This window comes from Hemicordylus capensis, chromosome 3 (genome assembly GCF_027244095.1).
Source record: "Hemicordylus capensis ecotype Gifberg chromosome 3, rHemCap1.1.pri, whole genome shotgun sequence".
Lineage (NCBI taxonomy): Eukaryota > Metazoa > Chordata > Lepidosauria > Squamata > Cordylidae > Hemicordylus > Hemicordylus capensis.
Genome location: NC_069659.1, coordinates 325,845,024 through 325,865,512, shown reverse-complemented (window position 1 = coordinate 325,865,512; position 20,489 = coordinate 325,845,024). Strand labels below are relative to the sequence as shown.

General features: G+C 43.2%; 1 protein-coding gene across 6 annotated transcripts in view; it reads right to left on the bottom strand.

Annotated features, from left to right (window-relative positions):
- Positions 1–1,413: 1,413 nt before the first annotated feature.
- Positions 1,414–20,489, bottom strand: part of LEKR1 (leucine, glutamate and lysine rich 1) — a 107,399-nt gene continuing 88,323 nt past the window's right edge. For 5 of the 6 annotated variants that reach the window (XM_053313268.1, XM_053313262.1, XM_053313264.1 and 2 more), the window contains 4 exons: positions 18,241–18,334; positions 8,154–8,309; positions 6,489–6,776; positions 1,414–2,547 (listed from right to left, as the gene is read on the bottom strand). In XM_053313268.1, the coding sequence (XP_053169243.1) occupies positions 2,146–2,547; positions 6,489–6,776; positions 8,154–8,309; positions 18,241–18,334 (940 nt within the window). In that variant the 3' untranslated portion in view covers positions 1,414–2,145. Of the gene's footprint in view, positions 2,548–6,471; positions 6,777–8,153; positions 8,310–18,240; positions 18,335–20,489 lie in introns of all 6 variants that reach the window. The other variant, XM_053313267.1, reaches the window with a different exon arrangement.

The window sequence follows — 20,489 nt, the reverse complement described above, 5'->3', positions numbered from 1 at the left end:
CCAGAAGGTGGTGCTGGGGGGCTACTGCTCGGCCCCGTGGCCGTTGGCCTGTGGGGTCCCACAGGGTTCGGTCTTGTCCCCCATGCTGTTTAACATCTACATGAAGCCGCTGGGAGAGGTCATCCGGGGATTTGGACTGAGTTGTCAGCAATATGCGGATGACACTCAGCTCTATCTCTCCTTGTCATCTGATCCTAGGGAGGTGGTGGATGTCCTGAACCGGGGCTGGAGGCCGTGATGGGTTGGATGTGGGCTAACAAACAAATTGAATCCGGATAAGACGGAGGTACGGTTGGTCAGTAGGAGAGCCAATCGGGATGAGGAGATTTTACCGGTTCTGGATGGGGTTGCACTCCCCTTGAAGGAGCAAGTACGCAGCTTGGGGGTACTACTGGACCCGGCTCTGCTTTTGGAAGCTCAGGTGGAGGCGGTGGCCAGGGGTGCCTTCGCACGGCTTCGGCTGGTGCGCCAGCTGCATCCCTTTCTCAAGAAGGCAGATCTGGCCACGGTTACCCACGCCTTAGTCACGTCGCGGCTGGATTACTGTAACGCGCTCTACGTGGGGCTGCCCTTGAAGAATAACCGGAAACTGCAGCTAGTGCAAAACGCGGCAGCTAGGGTTTTATCCGGAGCTGCCCGTTGGGAGCACATCACCCCCATTTTGAAAGAGCTGCACTGGTTCGTTTCCGGGTCCAATTCAAGGTGCTGGTTTTGACCTTTAAAGCCCTAAACGGTTTGGGCCCGGGGTATTTGAGGGACCGCCTGCTACCAAGGGTTCCTGACCGCTTGACGAGGACATGAGGGGGCCCTACTCCAGGTGCTGACAATGAGAGAGGCCCGGCTGTCATGCACTCGGGACAGGGCCATCGCTGTTGCTGCCCCCAGACTCTGGAATGCTCTCCCAGTGGCCATTCGTTCCTCGGACTCCATCACGGCTTTTAGAAAGCTTGTAAAGACTTGGCTTTTTACCCAGGCTTTTACATAATCGTTTTTACTGCTGCTTCTGGGTGTTTTTATTTGTTGTATGCCTGTTTTTATATGTTTTTATACTTTTAGCATGATGTTTTTATTGTGTTTTTATTGTATGTTTTTAACTTTTGTAAACCGCCTTGGGGCTATCTTTTAACGAAAGGCGGTATAAAAATGCAAAAATAAATAAAAATAAAATAAATAAATACTGGAAAGTAGGCTAAAAATGAGCAGTTTCTTTGTTGTATTAGCAACTTGCTTATACTTTATGATAATGGCCTACCGCCTTCCTTCATTCTGAATTGCTTTCCTATTTGCATATATAGTGGGTCTCTACAATGGAATGAGAAAATACAGTGCTGGTACTTCACAGAGTCTATGCACTGTATGATAGCAACTAAGCCTCATTACAATATTAAGAGTAGGACACAGGTTTTGAGAACAATTCTATATCTTTTTATTAACATTTCAACTACAACTGAGGCATGTGATTGGAAAACACCACTGTGATGTCAATGTGTCCATGGGTGTGTGAGAGAAGTACTTTAATTAATTTACCTCAGATATGCACGTTGCATTTAAGGCCTAGTTTTCATTGAGGTAGTAAAGCTGTGTCTGGATGGTTCTACTTCAGACTGCAGGCAAGGAGCTCCAATGACTGAATATTCCCTTCCACATTAAAATTACCTTCAAATTGAAAACTGGATGTCAGGGAACAGCGTTCTAGCCTAATTTTCTCTCTGCTATGCTAGTTTTCTACATACAGGGGGGAAAGCTAGGCTGGACTGCTTCTCCCCAATATCTACCTTTCTATGAAGCAAGTTTTTTTCTTTTTTAAGCATTCAAATCATATAAGCTCCCACCTAGAGCCTGAAGTGGTATACCCTAACTCAGGATTACTACCTTAATGAGAACTAGATCTAATATTTACAGAGAAAAATGCTGACTCATGATTGCATTATAAAACAAACATTTGAGAAGTGTATTTAAAAAACCCCTTCAGCTTAATCTAATGTTGAGTGCATATAAGAAAGTTCATTCCTAGAAATGCATTATTTGCCAGAAAGTAATATCGGGTCGTCCTTGTCCTCTAAAGCCCATCTCGAGGTGTCCTAATGACTTGTGCCAGTGGCTTCCACTGGCTGTTCTTGATAAGAAAGTACAGTCCTTGATGCATCATTGCTGACTCAGTTGTCTTCTTATAACTGCTACGATCCTCTTCCTGGATTCATTTAAAGAAGATGCTCTTCCACCTGGGGGCAGTGGTGCAGACAACACTGGCAAACCCACACCTCTGCTTTTATACCAACTGCCAGCTGGTGCTTTAGTGGTTCTTGAAATCCCACAGAGACCTGAGGGTGTTATTCCGCTCCCACAGTTTGGGCTTTTCAGCCCGGGATTGTTGACCAACCGAGTGGAGGAGGTTAGGCTGCCCTGACTGAGAGAACACGGTGACAACGGCAAGTTTCCACCAAGTCTTTTCAGCTCCACGACTTGTTCCCTGGCTTGAGTCAAAGCTTCAGTGAGCTCATAGCGTTCCTCACACTCCCTGCGCACTGTGTCCTGGAGGAGAGCATTCTGCGAGCATAAAGAAATACATATTTCATGAGACACTGTCAAGGAAACGAACAGAAAAAAGAAGGTATAAATACTGGGTGCTTTCTTTACATCTGAGAAGTTAAGGACTCAGGGAACACAGAGAACAGGCTGACACACTGTGCACTAGAAGGCCTGTAGCCGTCTCACAGATTTGCTACATACCCAGGTTCTAATGTTTCAGCTGTTGTGTTTAGTTGTCTTAGGTGTGGTGAAAAATAATCTGTGGCCAGAATCCAAAGAGCTACTTGAGATGTACTTAGGGGATGTTATAACCTGCCCCCCGCCCCCGCTTTCAACAGCAGAGCCATTGAAACTATGGTTTGCTGAGGGAATTCCTCCTCATAAATCCTTGCTAACTCAAAATTAGCAGTGCAGTTCTTGGGATACAGGCAAAAACTGCTCTATAACGCAACGTTTATATAACGCAACTCCCCCTGCTAACTTGGCAAAGAGGCACCTTTTAACGTGGTGATTCTCTTTATTTAGCAGGGGGAGAGTAACTGGCCCTATCCACCCCCAGCACAGTACCCCTCCAGTGGCTGTTGCAGGTGTCTGTCTTATGTTTCTTTTTAGATTGTAAGCCCTTTGGGGACAGGGATCTATCTTATTTATTTATTATTTTTCTGTGTAAACTACCCTGAGCCATTTTTGGAAGGGCGGTATAGAAATCGAATGAATGAATGAATGAACGTGGTGAAGTGAGAATATGGCCCTGTTCGCAGAGTGTGATGTGAAAACTGGCGCTGTACGGGCGATCGTGGTCCTACCATACCACCACAGTTAACTAGGATTAAACTACAATCAACACTTACAATTGTAGTTTAATCCTAGTTAACAGCAGCAGTGTGACTAGGATCACTGGTACAACATCAGTGCTCCTGTCATGCTCTGCAGGAGTGCACCCAGCTTGGTGATCATAATTAACCCTTTAACTACAATTTCCCAGGTAATAAGACCAGACCCGATATATTTTATTTTCAGCCTCCTTCCTCAACACGATTGCTGTAAAGTTAGGTGAGAAAAAGATTATCATGGTCAAGGAAAGCAGTGAGTAGCAACCAGGTTAATTAGTCATGATTAAGCACCACTGAAAACAAAGAGACAAGTTAGTCATGAAAGTTCTGTTAATTTAAATATGACATAGTCATGACAGAGTATTACCTATTAATAGTAATTCTAGATATTCAAACTGGATTTAGGTTTACTGATGGGACAAAACTCAGTTTTCTTAGTGCACAGCCCTGCAGGGAAACTCTCTTGTGCCATTCCCATTGAAATGAATGGAAGCTACGCATTTCCCCCAACAAATGGCAATGGAAGAAGTGCATGACACGAAAAAATCATTGACAGCAGTGCAGTCTGCCCCTGGGAAATCATGGTGTCCAGAAATATCTTCAGTGTTGGTACTTACCTCAAGCTCTTGGAAGAGGCAAGATAACAATTTAGATAAAATAAAAAGAGTGATCTACTTTCACTGCAGCAATAATAACTGGGCATGAAAGACAGGAAAGGTGTGAGATGATTTTGCATTTTATAAAGGAAGAATTTTTTAAAGCACACATCATAGCTAAGGACATAGTGAAGGATCTACAGGTGAAACTCGGAAAATTAGAATATCATGCAAAAGTCCATTAATTTCAGTAATGCAAATTAAAAGGTGAAACTGATATATGAGACAGACGCATTACATGCAAAGCGAGATAAGTCAAGCCTTAATTTGTTATAATTGTGATGATCATGGCGTACAGCTCATGAAAACCCCAAATCCACAATCCCAGAAAATTAGAATATTACATGGAACCAATAAGACAAGGATTGAAGAATAGAACAATATCGGACCTCTGAAAAGTATACAGTGTACTGTGCTTGATTGCCCAGCAAACTCGCCTGACCTGACCCCATAGAGAATCTATGGGGCATTGCCAAGAGAAGGATGAGAGACATGAGACCAAACAATGCAGAAGAGCTGAAGGCCGCTAATGAAGCATCCTGGTCTTCCATAACACCTCATCAGTGCCACAGGCTGATAGCATCCATGCCACGCTGCATTGAGGCAGTAATTGCTGCAAAAGGGGCCCAAACCAAGTACTGAATACATATGCATGCTTATACTTTTCAGAGGTCCGATATTGTTCTATTCTACAATTCTTGTCCTCTTGGTTCCATGTAATATTCTAATTTTCTGGGATTGTGGATTTGGGGTTTTCATGAGCTGTACGCCATGATCATCACAATTACAACAAATTAAGGCTTGACTTATCTTGCTTTGCATGTAATGCGTCTGTCTCATATATCAGTTTCACCTTTTAATTTGCATTACTGAAATTAATGGACTTTTGCACGATATTCTAATTTACCGAGTTTCACCTGTAAATTATGAGCTCAGTCATTCAAAGAACTCATCTGATCGGTGCTGAATCTGAAAGGAGACCTCACTAAGAAAGAAATGAAATCACTGCAATTCAATCAATTAAAATAAATTCGTTTAGAGCTATATAGTCTCTAGTTGCACATGTCTACTTAGATGGCTCCAATTTTCAACGTTTTGGTGGTGCTGGGGGGATACAATATTGGAGTCAAAAATATCTATGTTAATTGCAGAGTCACAACTCTCTAAATAGCGACTTCAGCTACTGAAACGTGTCTTCAGATCAGATGTTGTGCCGTAGTGCATCACTTTATGTTGGGCTTGAAAACTACATTCAAAAGGCATAAAAAAGAGATGACTGGATTCAAGACATTAGAATGTCATCATCCTGACAAGAGAAATGTGTGGCTCACAGAAAATAGCAAAGGTGCAAGCTTTTTATCATTTTATACATTAAGATAAAAAAAATCTTATTCTTTATAGTTGGATCTTCCTGTCCTAGAATGGGTCTCATTCCTAACCTGTCATATCAGTTATATTGTGAGCCAGCAGACAGGGCCTTGTTCATACCTTCTTGTACGATACTTAGGAGATTTTTGTGCTCATAAATAATAATAAATGGTTGCTTTTGCTGTAACAAACTAACTTGGCTACCCCCCTGGATGACGGTAGTGGTAATCCGCATTGCCTGGACTGAACCACTTTTAAAAAAACATGTCAGGTCGATCAGAAGAGTATTATACTTCCTTCTTTCTGGCAGACCAGTATACAGCAATTACAGCTGGAGTAGCAAGATTCTGTGCTGCAACATGCAAACTGAGATGGGAGCAGTTGATTAACTCTCTGTGTGTGTGTGTGTGTGTGTGTGTGTGTGTGTGTGTGTGTGTATACATTATTCCAGTCCTGTTTTTTGTTTTTTTTTAACTTTAATTTTATTTTCCATTTTATTTTTTGATTGCTAGTCACTGAATGTAAGAATAAATTCATTCATTCATCTGTGCTCTAGGGGTGAGTTCACACATGCAGATTCATCATTTGATGGCTGCAGCATTGGATAACTTGAATGTGTGAATGTCAACAGCTCAAGGGCTACACAAAGATGTATATCCTAACATCTCTTCAAACACAATGCTTGGTAATGGAGACTTGGCCGTTATTCAGCTATCAATGCTTTTCAAGTGCTCTTTTTGCACATCACTACCGGACACACGAGAGACAAGTAGGATTGAACCGGTATCATCACAACTGATTTCCATGCATTCACTTGGCTGTCTATATAGAAGCTGTAGTATGTACAGAAGTGTATATAAGTAGTGTTGCCTCCCTGCAATCAGGAAGAATTGGGAACCCTGGAAAAGCAAGAGAGAGCCTTACATGCTGAGAGAACCCTACACAATACAGTTCTATACCGACAATGAAATAAATACATGGAGGCGGGAGCAGGAATGGATGTGGTGTAATGTGCATTCAGCATGTATTCAACGCATTGTGTGAAAAGGGCTGAAAAGACATGAAATAGTGAACTAGGCCTTCACCTTGGCTGCATTCATACCTCCTCTTGAACTTGATTCAGATTCTGAATCAACTGTGTTTGTTCTTCAGTCAGTTTTTCCAGCTCATAGGACTTCTTTTTTAGTTCTTCTCTCACTGAATCACAGTTGCTCTGTTCCTCCTTTAGCTGGAGTTCAACTTCAGCAATGTGCTTATTATGGCTTTGCCGCTCCTTTTCTTTCTCACTGTCTTTTTCTGTAAGTTTGGTCTCAGCTTCATGGAGCTTCTTGTGAAGGGCATCCATTTCCATCCTTAGGTTATTAGTGGCGCTCGATATTAATCCAGGCAGCTGAAAGGTCAATCCAACATTCACTTGTTTGCAAAATATAGCTCTGTTAAACAGATCCCTTTTGGAACATGGAACTTCTTCCCCACTTTATTTCTTACAGAAACTGTTACTGTTAAGTAAAAAGTAACTCATCTTCAGCTTTTAAGTTTTTTTAAAAATGTACTGATTCATCATAAAAATTGTCTGGCATCTAGACTAAGGTACTCTAAAGGACACTGTCATTTCAGTAAGACTTCTGTCAAATAATTCAGTCAGAACGTCAGCCCATGACATTTCCCCCCCTTAAATTTAAATTTGGAATACTAGAACAATTTTTATTCTTTAATTAAGCTGAGTTTAGGAATCCTTGGCTTATACGGAAAAGCAGAAAGACTACTTACATTACACATAGGAAGCTGTTTTATGAGTCAGAACATAGGTTCATCACAGCTTTGGCCCTCCTGCAGATGTGGGACTACAACTCCCATCATACCTGACTACTGGCACTGTGACTGGGGATGTGGGTAGTTGTAGTCCAACTTCTACAGGATGACCAGATTTGTGCAGCCCTGGCCTACATTGATTGGCAGTGGCTTTCCAGGGTTTCAAGACAGAGGTCTTTCCCAGTTCTACATGGAGATTCTAGGGATTGATTGAACCTGGGACCTTCTACATGCAAGCATGTGTTCCATCACTGAACTACAGCTCCATTGTGCTTGCATGCAAAATCTGTTTGCCAATGATCAGGATGTACTTCAAGGACAGAGAGATGCAGGAATAGGATCTCTGAGAGAGGACATATTTACACCATTCAGTTGTCCTGGGAAAACAACCCTTGAACTCATGCCAGCCTCTGCTTTGTCAACATGTTAATCAAGGGTTGAAGTCAAAAGGTGACATGAATTGAAAAACAGCTCACAACCCCTGGCAAGATCAGGGGCTCTTGACTAGTTTCATTTCCAGCCGAAGATAAGTGACTGTGCATACAACAGCCGGGCTGCTGCTTCTGATTCATGGAGTTTTCAGTCTCACAGAACGCCGTGATCTGTAAATGACCCAAGATAGTCACAAAGGGGTGTGCCTGAAACTCTCTGGAATTCTTCAGTTTTGTAGACAGAATATAACAAGTCTGAAATTATGGTCTCAGAGTCCTGATTGTATAAACAAGCCAATTTTGTACAACATGCAGTGACTAAAACACTCTTGGACTGCCTGCCCATGTCAACAAGAGTTGCTGATTTGGGGACTGTTTATTAATGTCAACCCTAAATCATCAAAACCTGAAAGGAACTTGGGCAACTTAACCGTTCCATTGTATCATATGACCTACATGATTAAATTAAACGACTTCTTAAAAAACAACAACACTCAAAGCAGTTTATGCTTAGTAGCTAAAACCTTTGTGTATAGCAGCTCATTCTGATCTTTTTGATATTTTGCGATCAATTCCTGATGCTTTTGTTTCTCGATATCTAGTTCCATTCTCATTTCTTCTTTGAGTCTGAGAATCTCTTCTTTGTAACGATCTTGTTCCTTTGCTCGATCAGCTTCAATCTAGGAAAGTCAAAAAGTATCTGTTCAATTTATGCCATGTTTACGATGAAAATGCAATCCAGCAAAAGGTAACCATAAAGCCAATAGGACTTCAGTTAGTCAAAACATGAAGCCTGATCCTATTTATTTTTACTTGGACAGCAGTTGTCTTATGCTCAATGGAGCTGAATTATGCACAGTGAATACAATGGTTGCCCAAGATACATGTGCCAGCATTACAGCTTAAGTCCCATTCCATTATTTCCAGGAGACCTTCAGGAGTGACTGACTTTTGCTGGTTGGTACCTATATAACGATAGTGTTATGCAGGGGCGTAGGGAGCTTGGACATGGCCGGAGGATGATGTCCTCCAGCGGCTCCACACCCCCTAGGCTTTAAAGTTGTGTGCGCTTTGTACATGTGTACCCCAAGCCACAGCCCTCAGCCAGACGTAGGTGCAAAGGGGCGGGGCCAATGCCAGGGACTGTCAGAGCTTCTCTGCCCCAGTCAGCAGTTCATGGAACTGCTAGCTGAGAGCTCCTTTCCCCGCCTCCTTAATTCACAATTTGAGGAGGCAGGAAAAGGAGCTCTCAAGTCAGCAATTCCACAAACTGCTGACTGGGGAAGGGAATCTCGTCCAGGGCTGACTGGCCCCGCCCCTTGCATTGGCCCCACCCCCTTGCATCCGGCATCAGGTGCAGGAGGTGGGGCCAAAGCCCCAGAGAGGGTTCATTCAGACCCTCCCCCATCCATTCCCAGCCAGTGTTTCATTGAAATGCTGGCTGGCTGGGCTTTCCTCCTAGCAAAGATGGCCTGGGGAGGATAGGGGTGTGCCTCACACTCACAGCTGGCATGCGCTAGTTTGGTTCAAATCTGAAGTGAATTTGAACTGAACTGTGTGGTGCTGAACCAGTTTGGTCAAACCGACTGGCTGGTCTGGTCCATATCACCAAACCAGTTTGGCAGTTCAAGTGTGAATTCGGTGAGGATTCCCCTTTACAAGTAAAGGGGTGAGGGTCCTGGGAGGCCTGTAAGGGGTGGCCGGGGAGGCAGTGAGAGAAGTAGTTAAGTGACTTACCTGGCCAGTGCTGCTGCTAGCCCCTTGTGGCACAGCCCATACCAAAGCGCAGGCCGCAATGCTTCCTAGCAAGCCACCTGTATGGCAGTGGTACGGTTCTGTCTCCGTGAATGTGTGGAGGCCGCAACCGTGCCACTGCACAGGTGGCTTGTTAGGAGGCATTGCTTTGCGGCCCATTCTTTGCTATCAGCTGTGCCTGGGTGGGGGGTGGGAAGTGGCAGCAGTGCTGGCTGGGTAAGACACATAACGACCGTTCGACACCAAACCGTTCTGTCTGAACAAGGCTTGGTTTGGCTCAATCATGGACCAAAACAACCCAAGTTTAGTTTGCAATTGAGCTGCTGAACTGCCCTGGTTCAAAACAAACCAGTTTGACATTGAACTGTTCATGCACACCCCTAAAGGGAGGTGCAGACAGAGCTAGCTTGAATTTAGAAAGACCGAGACAAGGAGAATTCAAACCTGTGAGCTGGCTGAAGGTAAAGCACTTTGGAGTACAGAGGCTCTTCTGGAAATCTGAAGCAGTTAGTGGATTGATTACCCTGCTGTGGGAGTGTTTGCATGCTACCACTATGCTCCACTTTACACACCCTAGATCTCTAATACTCTCTTATGTCCTGTTCTATAGAACTTCTCACTGCCCACGTAAGTGAAGAACATGTAGCAATATTAGAGGTGTGCACAAATAGTTTTTTGAGATTGGATTCAACCTCAAATCAAACTGCAAAAATCCTCCCTGATTTATTGAACCAGCCAGCCATAGCCGGCCAGCTTGACAAATTGAATCAGAAATTCGCTATATATATATATATATATATATATATATATATATATATATATATATAAAATTCACCCATAGGAAACAATGGGGAACTCGAATCATCCCATTATTCCCCATAGGTAGGTCCTTGGGAAATTAAGGTGGGTTGGGTGGTATGGCATGATGAGTACCACCTACCACCCAACCCACAAATGAAACGGGCAAGTGGACATTTTTTTAAAAAAAAACTTTCCCCAAAAAACCCATAGGAACCTATTGTAGTTTAGGTTAATTTTTTTTTAAAAAATTCCCACCTGCCCATTTCTTTTGTGGGTTGGGTGGTAGGTAGCACCCACCCTAGCATCCCACCCCACCCACTTTGGTGTCCCTAGGACCTACCCACGGGGAACACTGGGGCAATTCTAGTTCTCCATTGTTCCCTATGGGCGAATCATGAATTTTTTGCAAGTGCATACATTTGCAACTCCTGCCTTTAAAAAAAATAAAAAAATACTGTAGAACAGAAGCACACACAGTCCCTCCCAACACAGAACAGAACTCCACATTCTGCCACATACAGTCCAAAGATAGCCAAAAAAGAATCACTGAGCCAGGGTCCCCTGCCAGCCATAGTGCCTGAGCTGCAGTCACATCATTGGCACAAGTCATTCTCTAACACACAATAATGACTCTGTCCGCATTTGAGACAGCAGCACCCTTAGCAGCCAGCAAGTAAAGTCATAAGCTCAACTACAGCATTGTCTTCAGCCACATTTTGACTGACTGAGTACATCTTGAATGCAGATTAAAGAGTAGTTCAGTAAAGCACAAGTTAGTCCAAGGCCAGACATGGAGCTCATCTCACAGCAATCACCAAGACACAAAGAAACACAGCTGAGCTGCCACTGTCAATTTATCACCACACCACCATCTCACAAACAGACCAAACCACAACTCAAGGAAGGAAGGCAGCAGTGCCTTCCTTTTTTGGATAACACCATGTCCTCAGACTGGTGCTGGGCCCTGGTTGACAGCCTGACACATGGGTCAGGGCACTAGTCAGCCATGGCAATGGCATGCGTGCATGTCTGCATTGAATGTGGTGATTTGAGTTCCCCATTGTTCCCTCTGGGTGAAACAAGCAGAGTGCGCACATTTTGCAACTCTACCTTGAAAAACAACACTGCAGAACAAAAGCACACACAGTCCCTCCCAACACAGAACATCACATTTTGCCAAACACACAGTCCAAAGATGGCTAAAAAAGAATCACTGACCCAGAATCTACTGCCAGCCACAGTTCCTGCGCTGCAGTCACATCACTGGCACAAGTTACTCTCTCACTCACAATTATGTTGCCACTGAACCTTACAACAGTTGCCACTGAATCACCCTTAGCAGCCAGCAACCATAGCCACATAAGCGCTACTAGAACATCTGCAGCCACATTTTGACTGAGTATACCTTGCAATGCAATGCAGAATGAAGAGCAGACCACAGCAGTGAGTGAAGCACAAGTTACTCTCAAGGCCAGGCATGGAGCTCATCTCTTACCATGAAAGTCTTCTTCCCTCTCTTCTTCTCCAGTGTAAGTGTACATCCCTGCCTGCCTGCATCTGGATAACACACCATGACCAGAGATTGGTGCTGGGCCCCAGCTGACAGCCTGACACATGGGTCAGGGCAACAGTCCTTATTTCATCATTGGCCATGGCAGTGGCGTGTGTGCGTGTGTCAGTAGCACTAACGGGCAGACTGTGGCACATCTGGGTTTGGGGTTGGCCAGGGTGGGGTGAGCTGCCAGTGGTGTTGCAGTGGGTGGCGGTGACCATGAGTCACTCACCTTCCATGGCCAGCTCGGGATAGCCCAGGAGGGCTTCGCGAAGACCAGCTGTTCCACCATGTCAGCATCCAAGCATGAGGGATGGGATGTCACCCCGCCCCTGGCCGTGGAGAACACTCTCGCTATGGACGGTGGTTGGCGGGCCCAAGAGGAACCATCTGGCAACTATCGCCAAGTCCAGCCTAACTTGGTGATGTGTTGTCCCAAACTGGATCAGCTCCACCTCACGGCCTGCCACTGGCTTCTGAAGGTACTGCAGCACACACTGCTTAGCACGGCTGCAGGGCTTAGTGGGCTCCTCCATCTCCCTGGCAGGCACCAAGGAACCCCTCTATGAGCCACCTGGTGGAACATGGAGGCAGAACCGCTGGCTCATTTGGCACTGCCCCACCACTCCAGGCCTCAACCAACCTGTCAAGGCAATTGCTTCCTCAGTGGTTAGCATGGTCTGGTGCTCACCCATCATCTTCTCCAAGAGAAGAGTAGAGGGCAAAGCCTGGCTCAGTGTTGCTGTCTCAGCACACAAACTGTTAGTGGCCACAAAGAATGGCTCAAGTGCCAAGACAGCCTCGGAAAGGAGCACCCAGTCCTGGTTGAATAGGTTGTACACTTCCAAGCCACATCTCCTTGCCAGGACGTTGTCTTACAGTGGATGCAGACAGCATGGGTTAGGTCACTAGGGCAACACTCAAAGTGGTTCCACACCATGTGCTCTCAGTCTGGGACCATTTTGGTGGTGGTGGTTCTGGGGCTGCCTGTTCATTCTGCGGGCTAGGGCTGCGGCCATCACCCTCCGTTCAGGGCTGAGAAGGCCCAGGAACAACCGGAATGACTTACTCCTACTCTTCCTCAGACTCAGATGCAGGGGTCGTACTGCCAATGGGGATTGGGGAGGATGGAGAGAGTGATCTGGCTGGGCTAGCAGCCAGAAACACCACCTCCTCCACTGCCACAGGAAGAGCTTCTTCCCAGACAGCGGAGGACCGCCCACTACTTCTCCCTCAGCTACCACCAGTGGCTGCACTGCAGGGCCAGGCTCCTCTGGAAAGGAGAGCCTGCACACCACCACACCAGCGGCAGGGATGATTCATCACCCACCATGACCACCAACATCACCCCTCCCTCTGCCTGCCACTCGGCTTCTGGCTCTGCTTCGCACTGTCCTGGACATCTTGGGGTTTAAAAAAATTTAAGCGCTAACTATGATGTGGGGGGGGGAGAGAAGTACCACCTTTAAGGGAGTGTGGGTTCAGGGATAGTCTATTTATGGTCTGTGTGCTACACACAGTGCTATCAACAGAAGCTAGAGGAATCAAAGCAGGCTTTATTTGGGGGAGGGATGCTGTTGGAGGGGGCCAAGCAACAAAGGGGCAGGTCTAAGTGAAGGGAAGGTAAAGAAGGGCAAGGAATTGCTGTGGCCTCTCTCTGTCCCACCCCTCCTGTCCTACAGCCCTGCCACCTAATCCCTTCCTTCCCCAAACTAGGACCTATTTAAAGAACTCTACGTTCTAATAACCTGATTGAGGTGGGGGGGGCAGGGTTTCTCACCTGTCTGGCATGTTTGGCTCGCTACAGACAAGAATAATAAGATATTATTATTATGTATTTACACAGTCAGACAGGTGTTATTGACTGGTTTGTTTTATCCAGACATCGAGTCCTTCCCAAGGACCTGGGATGGCTGAATTTTATTATCAGTTGTTATAGATATCGTTGCAGAATATAGGCTGTTCCCAGTAAAGCTGCTTTTTGTAATTGGCTGATGGTGATTTCTGTGGCCCCTATGGTGTTGAGGTGCTCTTCAAGGTCTTTTGGAATTCTTCTTCATCATCATCATTATTATTATTATTTCAATTTCTATACCGCCCTTCCAAAAACAGCTCAGGGCGGTTTACAAAGAGAAATAATAAATAAATAAGATAGAATTTCAAACAGCACCCAGTGAAAGCTACTGGTGCTGGTAGTACAAATAATTTAAAAAACAAAACAAAACAGATAAAGCAATTGTTGACACTGCAAATTAAAAGAATAAAAAAAAAAATAGAAAGAACCAGACAAGACTCTGTCTCTTTCTCCACTCAGTGGGGGCCAGGCAGGCCCAAACCACCACCACCACTACCCTCCTCTCAGTGCTGCTGCAGTCTCTCTCTCTGATGATCCTTTCCTGAGGCACAAAAAGCAATGGCTTTCTTTGCCTCCAGACAGCCCCTTAAATACATTTTGCAAATCTCTCCTTTGACCTCCCCTCTCCCTCCCTGCAGCCAGCGCCAGAAAACCAATCAGCAATTGAAAATCACGGAGACGAAATGGCGCTTGTGACACGAATCATGTGACTCAAGTCACAACAGGGGTGATTCGATTTGCCTTCGAATTAGCCCTTTCATGTAAGAGGCAATTCAGTTTTAGTGCAAATCCATTAATCACCCCCAATTCTTCGTGAATCGAATTGCACAACCCTAAGCAACATACTTTCAAAACCATTCATTGGACTGATCTCAAAAGGCGAATTATGTGAATTTTTGGAGCCCACACAAAATTGCAGTCTCATTATTGCAGCTTTTTAATCAGATGTTCACACTTTGGCACATTCTCAAGCCATCATGGGAACTTCATGCATATTTTCAAGAAATATAAACATCTATTGTTCCACGCATTATGGCAAGGCACTCTTTTCAGTATAAACATAAAGCATCCAATTCTGATCTTAAAAAAAACAAAAAACAATATTTCAGCATTCATTTTGCCTGAAGTACTGAGTAGCAAATAAGGAATGCTTCCACACATCCATGAAGGGAAGTGTCTAATTTAGGCCATTTCCACTTTCCTCTCTAGTTGCCTGTGTCTTCTGAAAATATGTACTGCAGGAGAGACATACTTTAGGGACACAGGAAGCTGCCATATACCAAGTCAGACCATTGGTCCATCTAGTTCAGTATTGTCTACACAGACTGGCAGCGGCTTCTCCAAGGTTGCAGGCAGGAGTGTCTCTCAGGGTTGCCAGGGAGGGAACTTGGAACCTTCTTCATGCAAGCATATAGGTGCTCTTCCCAGAGCGACCCCATCCCCTAAGGGGAATATCTTACAGTGCTCACATGTAGTCTCCCATTCAAATGCAATCAGGGCAGACCCCGCTTAGCAAAGATGACAATTGTCCTCCCTTTCAGAAGGTACCAGTGTTTGCAGAAGGAAGGAGGCACTGAAAAGTCCTCTCCTCTCCACCCGTGTGCAGAAGAGTTTTCCACGTCCAACTATTACCTTGTATGTTGGACATAGCTTAAACATTGCTATGTCTAGTTAACCGCATGAAATACCTGCTCTGAAACTATATCACATACTATATCACATGGTTTGGGATGGTTAAGTCAGAACGGTATTCTGATTAGTATATTTTAATAAGCCAAAGTCAACAAAGTTAGTTTGAGCTATAAAATGTGTGTCTCATAATGTGGATGTTGGGTGCAATATTCTCAAACCTCGGAAATGCAGGTTTATACTATGTTATAAGTTTCTTTAGTTGTTATCAGCTGAGGGGCATTCCAAATACAGTATGCTCCAGAATGCAACAAGGGGAATGCATACGTAACAGCTACAGCGCACACATTTCACTGTGCTAAATGCTGAACCAAGAGCCACAGACCTAGACATATTGTGTTCAATATTGCACGGCATCTGTTCAGGAGAAGGGAAGATGTGGGAGCTAAGAGCATCATCCGAGCTCCTCAATCAGGTTTTTTAGTATGGGAAAATGTGTGCGCGCACATGTTTCTTCTTGTTTAATGAGAGCAGTGGGGACCTTCCTGCCTGGCCATTATCTCCACGTAGCCAAGGAAGCGTGCATCATCACTACTGAAGTATGGCACAAGAGTTTGTTTTGCTTTGAGTACACAGGTCAGGGAACGGTCCTGAGTGTGTAGTATGGCAGGCATACTCTCAGAACAAAGTCAACAGAAGATCTTTGACTGTGGAGAACATTGACTGACAGTATTGACATCATTTATTATTTATTTATTTATTTATTTGATTTATATACCGCCCTTCCGAAATGGCTCAGGGCGGTTCACAATTAAAACAACTTATAAAACAGTAAAAAGCTAAAACAAATTAAAACAATAAAACAGCTAACAATTTAAAACATTTTAAACAAAAATAAAACATTATCCCCAGACCCCAGCTCAAGAAAACATAGACTCAGTATAGAGGAAAAGGGCCACAACTTTGTTAACTATTACACACAGCATGGCAGACTGGAACACCAGGTGATTAATCACCCTTAAAGAACAGTGCGGGCCAATAGAAGCAGGTCAGAACTCTGAAATCCTACCCAGCACCCTACTGGGGGGGAGACACCCTGGAAGCATCATTGGAAGCAGATGAAAATGTTTCCCATTTAGCTGACACCCAAATTCAAGATAATTAATAACCATAATAATGAGCATTCTGAAAGATGTTTATCAATTATCTTGTTCCAGTTGCATAGCAACGATTGATTTTTTATCTTCTGTAGAACATTTTTATAACCCAATACATTAAATGCCAAAACACCACTTTAAGTAACTTAATTTTGAAAGAGATTTTTTCCCATTTAACAAACACATGGATTGAAAGAATTTTTAAAGGAGAACACATTATGCCTATGTAATGGCACAGTGACCCAAGAAAAAAGACGACGACGTCTCTTTGGTCTGATGAGAGCATTTTCAGAACACTTGACATTCAGCACATTTTAATAGTTGTTAGCAAATATGTAACTGCTGTCTCTTATTTCTATCAGTTCTTTATCCAGTTTAAATGTCAAGCTGCACAACAAATTCTGATTGTGCAAACAGAGTGACCTCATGCTAAAATTATAGCCTGTATGTGAGAAATTTAAGTTGTATAAGACAGAATGATGTATTTATTAATAAAAGCTCAAAATTATGTCAGAACAGAGTTTAATCTGTGCCTACTGAAAGAAAAAGATATTAACACTTGAGAGCCAGACATTCAAAGCAGAGATTTAATGACTAACCAAAAACTAAGCAACAAATGTTTTTTTTAGAGTTTTTAAACAATTTTTAACAGTTTTAACATTGTGTTCAAATTGCAAATTGTTTTAATGTTTTAATTCTATTTTAATTTGTACCATTTTTACTGTAAACCACCCAGAGATATTAATTTTAGGCAGTATAAAAATATGTTAAATAAATAAATGCATGCATGAATAAAGAAATAAATAAAAGTAGATTTTAACGAAAGAGCTTTTAATGTAGATGACTGAGGAGCCATCACTTCAACAGCATAGAAGGTAGGGTACATTTGACTGATGTAAGGATTGTTCAGCATTTTGTTAGCTGTTTGATAAACACAGCATCAAATAAAGATGCACTTTTGTGCCATCACCCATCAAACACCACTGGTATTGTGGTAGGCTGCTTCAGAATCATTCATCTTTCTTATTCTATATCGAAAATATTACAAATCATTTGAGGACAAGTGTGCATATGCTGTAAATTCAAAGCTTTGATAGAGGTTTAGTGATTTCCCTCATAAATTGTGTACAAATTCCTTGAGGAACTGAAGGTAACCCATATACTAAGAAGCTGAAGTCATTTTGACATATTTTCCTTCTCACCACTCTTCTTGTCACAGATTATGTAACAGATTAATAACCTGCAGATTATATTACAGATTATATTAACTAATGGGATGGGAAGGAGTCTATTGCTTAAGTACATGTATCAGATGCAGGTATGAACAAAACATATGTTTTTCTATGAACAGACCACTTCACTTCACTTCACTAATAATTCACTAAGATCATTCTTGGAATTTCTGTGTTCAAGTTTAACAAATTGATAAAACCTTTTCATTTAAGCAGGTTTGGGGATGAAATTATTGAAGACGTTTAGTTGTGTATTTGTACCAGACATGCTGGTCCTTTTGCTGTTAATAAAGGATATTTGGGGGATGACTTATAGGGTTCTTTTAAACTGCTCTTGTGCTTTTACTTATTTTTATAAAATGTTTATTGTTTGGATTTTCTTTTATTGTACACTGCCTAAGGGCTCTGCGGAGCCAAGAATCGGGAGGGGGGGAAATTACATACAAGCAAGAAGGAAAAAGAAAGAAAATGTATTCCTCTGATGAGCAGCCTTAATTTTGTAGAAAGAATACTAAGGCACAATAGAACAGGAGCTGTTCGGAAATTGGGACCGGATGCATTTACTTGACAACTAACTGAAGTCAAAGAAAAAACAAACAAACATGATGATGACTGGAAATCCAGTATTACCTTTTCCTGCCAGTTCTTTTCATTCAGCACCTTCTGCCTTAATGTTTCCTGCAGTTGCTCTATTCTGCTCTGATGGGAAATCCGCACAGACTCCCTAAATATGACAAATATTCATGAACAAAATATATTTTATCCACAGGGGAGGGGCGGACTTTACTTCTGGAAAAAAAAGTCCTAGATTATGAGATTTCTCATTTATCTTTCCATTCAACCACAGTGCACGTTTTCTCTTTTTAATTAATTTTGTTTGCTGCTACTGCAAAGGAGGTCAGTAATCCAGTCAAGTCCTGTACACTTTATACTAAGAGCATTAATCAAAAGTATCGACATGGCTGACACCAGTTCTCTCGTGTATCATATTAATATATGATATATATCACAAAATGTGTGAGCTTATACACTATGATATAAAATACCACCATGTGTTTAAGATGCTTTTAAGTTCCCCTCTAAACAAAGCAGGTATCAGACCTGGGAGATGGTATCTAAGGAAATGCCTCCTCTCTTATGAATTTGTCTGGAACCTTTATTCTTCTACAGAGGTCTGTCCCAACAAAAAATAAAATAAAATACAGAGGCCTGTCCCACCATCTGAGGGATGGCAAGTGTCCATGACGGACAGGAGCTTCTTAGTTGGGGCACCCAAACAGTGCTATGGCCTTCCAAAAAACGAATACCTGGCCCCCTCACTTCTTATCTTCAGAAGAACGAGAACAATAATGTTTAGATGGGTTTTCTAGATGTTTTGAAATGATCCTGCTGGGATCTATTTTTTATTCTGGTGGGTGTGTGCGCGCGCGCGCGCGTACACACACACAGTCAGTACTATTACTTTATTTAAATATAAGCTGCCATGAGAGTACTTCTGGGCAGAAAGGCGGGCAAGAAATGAATAAAATAAATAAATATAACTGGATAAATATTGACATATTATTAAAGATAGAAACCACAATTATAGCACTCCATGCAGTAGTTTTCTGTCATTTTTTAATTAGGATCTTTAGCGAATTCACAAGCCCTTTGTATGAGGACTGATATACGTGGCCCACTCCAGTGTGTGGCACCATGGCAGTCATGGTGACCACTCTGGCATATGTAGGAATGAGTGTTTATGGTCTGCTGTCAGAACTGGTATGGAATGATATGATGGGCAAGACTAGGAGCACTGAGCAGGGACATTCCCTGGTCAAATTTTGTCTCTGCCATGAAGTCACTAGGTGGTCTTAGGCAGGCCTCTTTCTCTCAACCTCAGCTCCTGCATTCCTGCCACCTACAACAGGAAATACTGTTGGTCCTTGTTATTTGCGGGGGTTATGTTCCCACATAAATATGGAAACCACGAATAAAGAAACCTATGGGAATTCTGGGGTTAGGTTCCTTACTCTGAAAAAAAATTCTTTAAAAGCAGGGAGGGGGCAAAAATAAGGGTAGAAAAGCGATATTCTCCAGGAATATCCCCCCAATCCCTCAAATCCTCTTTTTGTTTTTGTTTTAAAACAAAAAAGAGCCAGAAAATGGCTTTGTGCTTCAAAATGGCAGCCAAATACGAGATTAGAAGTCATTTCTGGCCGCTCAGGAACACAAATAGGCACAAATTACCCATATTTCATGCAGCGGATAAAGAAACTGGGTCTCTAAGACCCATCCGCAGATACCTTAAATGTGATTTGCGAAACTGCAGATAAGGAGGGTCTCCTTTAATACTATTGACTTGCCTTATAAGGTTGCTAGAAGGATGACTCAGATAATGTAATGTGCTTTTAGCACTCTAAAAAAAGCACCACGAAAATCCTTTATGTTGAGAGGTAGTATGCTAGGGAATGCAGTTGCTGCAGAGTGGGAAGTGACAGTGTGGGAGAGGGCTACTACCTCCAAGTCCCACTCATGGGCTTCCCAAAAGCATCTGCTTGGCACTGTGGGAAACAGGATTGCAAGCTAGATGTCTGACCTAGAAGGGTTCTCACATGCACTGTTGAACCAGAAAACCCAAGGTTCCTTCCAGCTTTAATATTCTGTGATTCTGTGGTCAGATCAATAGTGTCTCAAGCTCATTTCTTTTTGTGTGTCTGCTGATTTAACTGTGGAACTTCAACATGGCCTGAAACCAATGTGGGCTAGGGTGTTTAACCTGGTCCTAGGCTAGAGTGGCTGCTTCGGTCTTGCCAGCCTGGTCACATTAATACCCTGTAGCAACCTGGTATGAGGCATTCTGGGAAAATGCTGGAAATTCCAGTTATTCCAGCCACCAC